General features: G+C 51.5%; 1 protein-coding gene across 6 annotated transcripts; it reads left to right on the top strand.

The window, feature by feature from the left end:
* The first annotated feature begins 158 nt into the window (after positions 1-158).
* FTSJ1 (FtsJ RNA 2'-O-methyltransferase 1) lies at positions 159-9,749 on the top strand. Of its 6 annotated transcripts, none has more exons than XM_047715393.1 (13): positions 159-433; positions 2,014-2,158; positions 2,426-2,495; positions 2,579-2,669; positions 3,008-3,086; positions 4,748-4,800; positions 4,886-4,939; positions 5,026-5,128; positions 5,233-5,316; positions 5,986-6,083; positions 6,170-6,367; positions 6,586-6,627; positions 9,207-9,749. In XM_047715393.1, exons 1-12 carry the CDS (start codon positions 296-298, stop codon positions 6,616-6,618), a joined length of 1,146 nt encoding a protein of 381 aa, XP_047571349.1. In that variant the 5' UTR covers positions 159-295; the 3' UTR covers positions 6,619-6,627; positions 9,207-9,749. The 6 variants fall into 6 exon arrangements, with proteins under 6 accessions (XP_047571349.1, XP_047571348.1, XP_047571350.1 ...); XM_047715392.1 differs by having other exon boundaries at positions 160-433; positions 5,980-6,083; XM_047715394.1 differs by having other exon boundaries at positions 295-433; positions 2,000-2,158; positions 5,980-6,083.
* The last annotated feature ends 271 nt before the right edge of the window (positions 9,750-10,020 follow it).

Raw genomic sequence — 10,020 nt, 5'->3', positions numbered from 1 at the left:
GTTCGGCTGTGCCCGTTGCGTCTTGGGAAATGTAGTCCCCAGTGAACACGCCGGCCCACACCTTGGAACAAAAGAAAAGTGGGTACTGACGCCTCGCGACGTTTCAGCCTCACAGGGCGCGACTTCGGCAGCTCCGGTCGGCCCCGTTGCATGCTGGGAACGGCAGTCCGCGAGACGAGCTGCGTCGACACAAGATGACGGCAGCACACGTTGTACGTTCAGGTCGGGTCCGCGCGGTACCGGAGACTTCGTGCTCCACGATGACAGGCTCACCACGCCGCGGGAGCCCGTAGGCATGCGCGACAGGTTTTCGGACCGACTGAGAACTCAAACTGAAGCCTTACAGTTTCTGGCGGGTCTGCGCTCTCGCCGAGTCTCGGGCTGCTCACGGACCGGTCTCTTCGTGCCCCTTCTCCCCATTCCGAAAGCTGAGGTAGGCTCTGGGGCGCGGAGGACGCGGGTCTAGGCCGAGACGGTTGAGGCACGCCTTGCGCTGTCCCGCCGGCGAGGGAAGGAGGGAAGTTCACCTTCCGTGCTGCAGCCTTGCAGTCTGGGCGTCTGGTGCCGTTTGGGCTCCAGACCCAAGGTTTGTGTGGAAGGGAACCGCTGTGCAGGGTGGACTGGGTTGGGGGAGCGGTGCAGGGGTCCAGATATCGATGGAGCCTCCTTGAATGGGGTCTGATGGTCCCAGTGGGGACAGGGGCTTTGAGGTAATGATGCGAGGCCAGGAGCGTGGCCAGGGGGCTGTTAATGAGACAGGGGGTGGGTCGCATGAAAGTACTGGAGGTCTGACGGGCGTTCTATCGGGGAACGCCCGATATGCCCGATTACCCGGGCATCGGGGAATCGGTGGGAGCTAATAGGAGTGTCTTAGTCAACATGTTCCTGGGGGCCGGGGGTGTGTTCATTGATGAATGAAGGGGTGGTAGAGTGGGCAACTAGAAAGAAGGTGATGAGAGGCGGGTGGGGGGGTGTGATCCCTGGGGGACTGCTGAGGTATGATGTTAAACAAGTTAACCAAGAGCAGCAGGACAACAGTAGTTGAAAGGATGATGGTGAAGCTATGGAGGGAGTAATCGAGGCCAGTGGAAGTCATAATCAAAGGAACTAAGGGGAGAAGTAATCAAAGAAGAGTGAATGAGAGGTAGGTGTGTTGTAGTCATAGGGTTTGGGGGATCATGGCATGATACTTGAGGAATTAATGGGAACAGAGTGAGCAAAGAGAGGGTAATGAAAGCTGCTGGGGTGTGATCATCAGGTGATTATTGAGGGGGCAAGGTGGGCACTGAGGGAGAATGGGGAACTGATGTGTGAGCATCAGGGATTAACGCGTGGTAACAAAGGGGTTGCAGGGGGCTAATGGTGAGATCAGTAAGGGGTCAGTTGGAGGGCTGAGTTAATGGGAGCTGACAAATCACAGTAATTGAGAGCTTAATGGGGAGCTAATAAGCCATGATCCTCTCTACACATTGATGGGGGTTGGTAAGGATGTGGTAAGAAAGGAGTTACTGGGGGCCTGATCATTTATTAATGGGGAACGGGGAGGGGAGAGATTAAGGGGGTGAGGAGTACCATGAGGTAGCGTTAGGATAATGGGGGTTAGAGCAAGGCTGATAGGGGTGTATGAATTTAGGGGCTGTGAAGACAGCTGGGGAGATGGTCAGTGAGAGGTTATTGGGGGTGAGGTGGGTGGAGAAGCATTCAAAGTGAGTGTCATGGGGCTTTATGGATGGCAGCAGCGGGAGGTCCACAGGGGCAGTAATGAATCCTCTGTAAGTGTTGGCATGGAGTATCTGTGGGGTGAGCAATGAAGCCTCAGAGCTCAGTGACAGAGTCCCTCCAGCCTTGTGAGGTCAGTGGGGTCAGGGACTGGGCTCCACTTTCCCCATATGCTGAGTGAGCTGTCATGGGGGTCCTGGGGGGTTTGTGTGATTCTCATTGCCCTGCAGTCGTAGGTGGTAGTCCCACTCATCCAGTCACTGATACACGGCAGCATCAGCTTCCTGTTGGCAGGTCCCTGGGCAAACAGCGTGTGAGATGGGACGGACATCAAAGGACAAGCGGGATGTCTACTACCGCCTGGCCAAGGAGAATGGCTGGCGTGCCCGCAGTGCCTTCAAACTGCTGCAACTTGATGAAGAATTCCACCTTTTCCAAGGTCCCCACCTGATGGGCGAGTCCCTGGGGCATGGGGTGGGCAAAGGGAAGAGACAAGTGGGCCATGTTGGCAGAGCTTCCTGTGGTAGGTGGGCCGACTTGGAGGGTCTGTGGGGCAGGGGCCAGGCGGAACAGGGGCAGGTAACTTGAAAGGAGTCAGACACAGATAGATGTGGGTGCTCCCCCGATGGGAGAGGGGTGAATTTTGCTGGGCTCGGGGTTGGGAGGTGGGTGCAACTGACCACTACACCTTTCTGTGTGTGCTCAGGCGTGACACGGGCAGTTGACCTGTGTGCAGCCCCAGGCAGCTGGAGCCAGGTGCTGAGCCAAAAAATCGGGTGAGTGTGGGGTCCCACATGGGGCAGTCAGGAGGGCAGGCCAGGAGTGACAACTGGGCTGACATGGGCCATGTTGTCCACAGGGGCCAGGGTTCGGGCCATGTGGTAGCTGTGGACCTTCAGGCTATGGCTCCATTACCAGGTGTGTTACAGATCCAAGGGGACATCACCCAGGTAAGAGCATGGCTGGGGGTATTGGGGTGTATCCTGGGCGAGAGCCCCTCCAAAGCTGGCAGCTACAGAGAATAGAAGAGAAAAGACAGAGGGAGAAAGAGAGAGTAACCTGGAGAACCTGAGAGAGTGTAACAGTGGAGAAACAGAGCCAGCTGGTCATCATCTCAGAGACAGCCAGAAATGGTGGGACTGGGTCCCCAGAGATGGAGCCTGGTCTGAGAGCGGCAGAGCCCGAGGGTTTGGCTGACCCAGGGTTGCTGGCTAGGGCCGTGGGCAGGTGGGGTTATAGGGCTGCAGACGGGGGGCCCGGGACCACTCGTCTTCCCTCTCTTCCATAGTTGTCCACTGCCAAGGAGATCATCCAGCACTTTGAGGGCTGCCCAGCGGATCTAGTGGTGTGCGACGGGGCTCCTGATGGTAAACAGCAGGGGTCGGGAGGCCAGGCGGGAGTCCTATGTGTGTCCTTCTCTGTGGCTCCCACATCTGTTGGCATCTTTCTTTCCTTCTTTCTTTTTAGAGAGGTGGGGGCAGAGGGAAAGGGAGAATCTTAAGCAGGCTCCACGCCCAGATCTCATGACCCTGAGATCATGACCCAAGCTGAAATCAAGAGTCGGCCACTGAACCGACTTTGCCACCCAGGCACCCTCTGTTGGCTTCTTCCACCACTTCAGCTACTCCCTGCCTCCCTCTGTTCTCAGCTGTCCCCCACATCTAGCAATTTATTTCTACCCCCGCTTCCTGGTCTCTGCCTCTGTCTCCTCCATCTCCATAGCCTCCCATTTTGGTTTTGGCTGTTATCTGCCCTTCCCGTTGCTCATCTCTCATCTGCAACTGTCCGTTTCTGTGGTGCTGCTCATATTTTTCAGTTAGCTGTTCACTCGGAGCACATTTATTGAGCACCTGTTGTGTGTCGGGCACTGTTCTACATGTTGGGAAAACACTTGTGAATAAAATTCTACTAATCTGACCTCCTAGACCTGACGTTCTAGTAGAAGCAGAAGGAAAAGAAACAAACGATGGAGTCACATAGTATGTGAAGAGATGATAGGTACCATGAGGAAGATCAGTGGAAAGGAAAAGGAGATGGGGAGTACCTGTTGGAATTTTAAGTAAAGTGGACAGGAAGGCCCCCATGAGTTTAGCATAAAGACCTGAAAGAGGTGAGGGAATAGGCCAGGAACATATCTGGAGAACAGAATCCAGGTCAAGAGACCGGCCAGTGCAAAGGCCCTGAGGTGGGAGGGTGTTCGGCATGTGTGAGGAACCGCGAGGATATTGGTGTGGTTAGAGCAGAGTGAATAAGGAGGAGAGTGGTAGAGGGGAGGTCAGAAAGCTGGCCGACGGGGAGGGGTGGGTTCCGATCCTTGTGTGGGTCCTTATGGGCCACACTGAGCACTGTGGCTTTTTCCCTGAGATGAGCGCTCAGAGAAAACCATGAGAGGATTGTGAGCAGAGGAGGGCCATGCCTGACTCAGCTTGTGACCGTATCCCTCCGGCTTCTGTGAGCTGTGTGAGGCATGGGAGGCAGGGAGAGGAGCCCATAGCAGTAGCCTGGGCAAGTGATATCTGGGGTGGCAGTGGCGAAGATGAGAAGAGGATTGATCCAGGAGATCTTTTGCAAAGACAGGACTTAATAATGCTTGAACGTAAATGTGAGGAGAGGATGGAGGGTGTCAACAGTACGAAGATTTTTGGCTGGAACAGCTGGAAGGATCAGATGGGATGGGGAAGATGGTATAAGGAGAGAGATTTGAGCAGGAGGGTCAGGAGTCTGGTCTTGAACACGTCGAGTCTGAGATGTCAGGGTCTGATCTGTGAGTCAGGTGCTCAGAGGAGCAGTCTGGGCTGGAGGTAAGAAATGATGATAATGATGCTTGTGTGTAAGGTTGTTTTGAAAATTAAACTGAGTGCCTGAGGATTAGGAGCCCAGAACATGCCTCCAGCTAGTGGATAGTAATTTGCACGCAGAACCTTCGTAGTCAGAGAGCCGGGGAAATGTTTGTAGCATCTCGACCTGTCTGGGACAAGGAGATAGCCAGCCCCGGATGGCCCCCCTAACGCTGTTCCTCTTGCCGCAGTAACTGGCCTCCATGATGTTGATGAGTATATGCAGGCCCAGCTCCTCCTAGCCGTGAGTAACTTTGGCTGACCCTGCCTCAGTTTGGACCCCTCGTGCCTGTCTCTGCCTCAGCCTTAGCCATTTGTCCTGCCCACAGGCTCTCAACATTGCTACACACGTCTTGAAGCCAGGAGGCTGCTTTGTAGCCAAGGTAAGCCTTGGAAAACCTGGCAAGGGGTAAAGAAGGGTCCTCCAGGGCCGCTCACCTGCTTTCATCTGTGTCTCCTCGCCCTACAGATCTTCCGGGGCCGGGATGTCACCCTGATCTATAGCCAGCTGCGTGTCTTCTTCTCCAGCGTGCTCTGTGCCAAGCCCAGGAGCAGCCGCAACTCCAGCATAGGTCAGTGGGGCAGAAGGACCAGGCTGGCGAGTGCGAATCTCACGGACACGTCCTGTGCCCGGCAGAGATAGTAGTCGCCCCTCACTCCACCTTCCCCCCCACAGAGGCCTTCGCTGTCTGTCAGGGTTATGACCCCCCTGAAGGCTTCCTTCCGGACCTGACCAAACCCCTGCTGGACCACTCTTACGGTGAGAGCCAGGGCCCTGAGCCCCTCCCCAGAAGGCTTTGCACCCTTCTGGAATGTATGTCTCCAGAGGGCCCTCGGCCCCAACCCTTGGTAGAAACTTACCTTTATGGAACTTCTCTTCCCAAAATGATCCTCAGCCCCGCCTTCTGGTGGAGATTATGGCCCGAATGGATGTTTCCTCCCAGGAAGAGCTTTATCCCCATCCATTAGGTCCTCTAATGGTTACTCTCGAATCCTGAGTCCTGCCCCTGGGGAGATTCTACCGTAGATTCTAGCCTAGGAAGACTCAGTCATGCCCCCAGGTGGATATTCCACCCCTACGTGGGAATTTTGCCCCAAGAGAGTCTTTAGCCTTGTCCCTCGTGGGAAAAGGCACAGAGCCTGCTCTTAAGGTGAGCACGCTTGAGGGAGACAGGGTTCAGGCAGCATATGGTAGAATGACAGGTGAACATAAGGCGCCGTGTGAGAAAAGCAGGGGAGTGGAATGTTCTAGAACAGATGGTTGTGGAGGGCCTCCCTCAGGAGATGACCTGCACCAAATGAAGGATTTCAGTGGAGGAGCTGGTAGATACATAGGGAAGACTCCGTACCCTTGTTGTAGAAGGAGTCCTGACTGGTCCCAGGCATCCTACCCTGTCCTGTCTAATTTCTCCCTGCTGGTCAGATCCAGATTTCAACCAATTGGATGGTCCCACTCGCATCATTGTGCCATTTGTGACCTGTGGGGACCTGAGCGCCTATGATTCAGACCGCAGTTACCCACTGGACGTGAGTGCCCAGCCAACAGTAGGTAGATGGGGGGGCTGTTTCAGGTTCCCAGGTCTTCACTGTCACCCCACCATGTGTCCCTGCAGCTAGAGGACGGCTCAGAGTACAAGTATACTCCACCCACGCAGCCCCCCATCTCGCCACCATACCAGGAGGCCTGCACATTGAAGAAGAAAGGGCGGCTGGCCAAGGAGATCCGTCCCCAGGACTGCCCCATCAGCACAGTGGAAACGTTGTCCCAGCCCCTGGCTCTTCCACAACGCCGCACCCTGCTGGCCTCTGAGGTCTGGAAACGTGTGGCCCAGGGCCCATGGTGCCCTCTCTCGGAGCCCACCTGAACCCCTCTCAGTGTACCTCTTTCTGCTCCCATATCACAAGGTTTCTGGGGCCCAGACACTCCTCTCTGCCTCCCAGTAGCTATAAAACTCAATGGGTAAGACCAAGTATAATGAATGGAAAAGCTTCGGCAAGTATCTGAGTCATTTTTCTTTTTCTTGGGTAGGTGGAAGACAATGAAATGAATTGTTCACCTTAATACATTCAGGTAAATTGCCTTTTTATCTAACAGTTTGAGTAAAGAGCACCTTTAAGGAAAAGCTCAGAAAAATTCCACCTTTGAAATTTTTACATCAACTGATAGGATTTCAGTTAGCCAACCAATACTAAGTACCTGATGTCATGTGCCAGGACCTGCTTGAAGCATTTTATGTATTGAGGCACTCAGTAATAAACATTTTTTTAAGATTTTATTTATTTATTTGACAATGAGAGATCACAAGTAAGCAGAGAGGCAGGCAGAGAGAGAGAGAGGAGGAATCAAGCTTCCCACTGAGCAGAGAGCCTGATATGGGACCCAATCCCAGGACCCTGGGATCATGACCTGAGCCGAAGGCAGAGGCTTTAACTCACTGAGCCACCCAGGCGCACCTCAGTAAATGTTTATTAAGCACGTACTGTGTGCTGGGCATTGTTCTAGGTTGGGAGATAGAGCAGGGAGCAAAGCAGTCAAATATCCTGGCCCTTTCTAGGCTGAGAAAGAGGTAAGAAACAAACAGCTTGTGAATGCAGGAGTTTCTACACATAGCATCCACAGATAGACCACACACATACACATTTATAGCTTGCATTTCACCATGTATAGCTTGGATTATAACACGTGTGTGTATATATATATATATATATATAAAGGTAATGAGGGATATGAACATTTTTTTAATAAAATAGGGTAAAGAGAAGGCGCCTGGGTGGCTCAGTTGGTTAAGCCGCTGCCTTCGACTCAGGTCATGATCCCAGGGTCCTGGGATCGAGTCCCACATCGGGCTCTCTGCTCATCTGGGAGCCTGCTTCTCTCTCTCCCTCTGCCTGCTGCTCCCCCTGCTTGTGCTCTCTCGCTCGCTCACTCTCTGTCAAATAAATAAATAAATAATAAAATCTTTTTTAAAAATCGGGTAAAGAGAATCAGGAATTCCAGAGGCGGCAGGTTGCAGTTTTCAAAAGGGTTCTCAAGGAAGGGCTTACTGAGGTAATGTTTGAGCAAAGACGTGAAGGAGATGAGGGAGGACATGCGTGTGTTCATCTAGCGGAAGAGCATTCCATGCAGAGGGAATAGCAAATGCAAAGCCCCTGAGGCAGAACCGTGCCTGGTGTGTGAGGGGGCCGCGAGGGGCCAGTTTGCCTAGAGCAGAGCGGGCTCAGCCTGTCTGTGCTAAAGGACTTTTCATCCTCAGGAAGTCACATCAGAGAAGGTGGTCCCTTTCTGACAATGGCTTACCAGGGTTTTTAGACCAAGTCCTCCATTTAAAAAAAAAGAAGTAAAAACGATACCTCTTTAAAAAATGAAACGGCGAATCACAATGGGAAAAGATTATTTGCAGTCCCTATATATAGTATCCTTGATATTAAAAAGCTCCTATAAATCAGTAGGGAAAAGAAAATAAGAGAATGGCTACCAGGCACATGAAAAGCTGCTTCTCAGGGAAACGCAGGCTGACACTAAGATGATGGGCAGTATACGTGTCCGGAAGGGTGTACAGCAATAGGAACCCCACTGTACACTGATGGCTGCAGAAACTGGTGTGGCCACTGTGGGAAATTGGTAGGCATTGTGTAAAGCTGCACGCATGCCAGTTCCACTCCTAAGAAATATGTACTAGAATTCCTCCTCGGCACTGTTTGTACCCCAGACTGGATAGAGCCCACACATCAGTTCACTGCAGAATGGATCATTAAATCCTGGTATATTCGCAGTGGAGAATTACACAGCAACGAGAATGAACATCCTACAGTTGTTAAAAAATAACACCTTGTCACTCCTTAACATAAATAAAACATATAAGTGTTGTGTGTTTTTCTGTATGTTACAGTTCACAATAGAAGTAGGGGAGAAAAGTCACAAAAGTGTTAGTACTGGGGTGCGTGGGTGGCTCAGTCGGTTAAGCGCCTGCCTTCGGCTCTGGTCATGACCGAGCTCCACATCGGGCTCCCTGCTCAGTGGGGAGCCTGCTTCTTTCTCTGCCTCTGCTACTCCCCCTGCTTGTGCTCGCTCGCTCACTCTCTCTCTTTCTCTTTCTCTCTCTCTCTTTCTCTGAAATAAATAAAATATTTTTTTTTAAGATTTTATTTATTTATTTGACAGAGAGAGATCACAAGTAGGCAGAGGCAGGCAGAGAGAGAGGAAGGGAAGCAGGCTTCCTGCTGAGCAGCGAGCCCGACGCGGGACTCGATCCCAGGACTCTGGGATCATAACCTGAGCCGAAGGCAGCGGCTTAACCCACTGAGCCACCCAGGCGCCCCAATAAAATATTTTTTTTAAAAATGTCAGTACCTGAGCGAACAGTGATCACGTAAAAGAAAGTGGGGAAATGTGGTTTTTTTTTTTTTTTTAATTTTCCTGGGGCGCCTGGGTGGCTCAGTGGGTTAAAGCCTCTGCCTTTGGCTCAGGTCATGATCTCAGGGTCCTGGGATCGAACCTTGCATCGGGTTCTCTGCTCAGCAGGGAGCCTGCTTCTCCACCTCTCTCTCTGCCTGCCCCTCTGCCTACTTGTGATCTCTGTCTGTCAAATAAAATCTTTTAAAAATTTTTTAAAAATAAAAATAAAAAACCTTCCTTGTCCTTGATTTTAGGTAGCTGGCAGTCGTATATCTCGGAAGCTGTTTGCTGTCAGGAAAATTGAGAACCTGCATTGGTGAACTGGTTTTCAGCTGTCTCATCAGCGGGTCCCGAACACCCAGGCCCCGAGTGATGCAGCAACCACCAGGAGCACGGCAAGGAAAGCAACAGCACAGAATGCCTGTCTACACTGCAAGAGGGGATTCTTGAGTGAGGCCTTGCCTCCTCTCTCTGTCTTTCCAGAGGTGTCCTGATTATGTCCAGAGTTTACCCCCAAAACAGGAGTTATTAACCTGGATAGAAATCAGGGGTATCTGTGAACCTGATGGAGGGAAATATTACACCTTTGTTTTCACTAAGAGAACTGAAATTTCACTGGTAGAACTGAAATTTAGCATTACCCCCCAATACGAATGCTGGCAACAAACCTCAGTAGTAAGAGCAGTGCCCGCTAGCCTCCCACCGATCTTGAAATGCTGTTTACATTTGTCACTACTTTGAATTATGGAAGACCTTATAATTGGATGTACTAATAAAGAAGTCCGTATATTACTGTATCCCAGTGTTGGTTCACTTTAATATATATAGTAATATTTGTCACTAACATAAGACCTTTAACTTTTTATAAATTTTAAAGTATACGACCTAATTCACCTCAGTTAAAACTTTTTTCTTGTTATGGGAACTTTTAAGATCTACTCTCTTTTTTTAAGATTTTATCCATTTGAGAGAGAAAGAGTAGGGGGGTAGGGGTGTGGGGAGGGGCAGAGGAAGAAGCAGACTCCCTGCTGAGCTGGGAGCCTGATGCAGAGCTCAATCCTGAGACCC

This window comes from Lutra lutra, chromosome X (assembly GCF_902655055.1).
Source record: "Lutra lutra chromosome X, mLutLut1.2, whole genome shotgun sequence".
Classification (NCBI taxonomy): domain Eukaryota; kingdom Metazoa; phylum Chordata; class Mammalia; order Carnivora; family Mustelidae; genus Lutra; species Lutra lutra.
The sequence above is the reverse complement of the archived record's forward strand: the minus strand, read 5'-3'. Positions and strand labels throughout refer to the sequence as shown.

Bases quoted from the DNA above. Each gene is read 5' to 3' on its own strand.
- FTSJ1 (XM_047715392.1), top strand. From the start codon at position 296: ATGCGCGACAGGTTTTCGGACCGACTGAGAACTCAAACTGAAGCCTTA. The intron at 4,801-4,885 runs GTGAGTAACTTT...TCCTGCCCACAG, and splicing joins AGGCCCAGCTCCTCCTAGCC to GCTCTCAACATTGCTACACA. The intron at 4,940-5,025 runs GTAAGCCTTGGA...CTCGCCCTACAG, and splicing joins GAGGCTGCTTTGTAGCCAAG to ATCTTCCGGGGCCGGGATGT.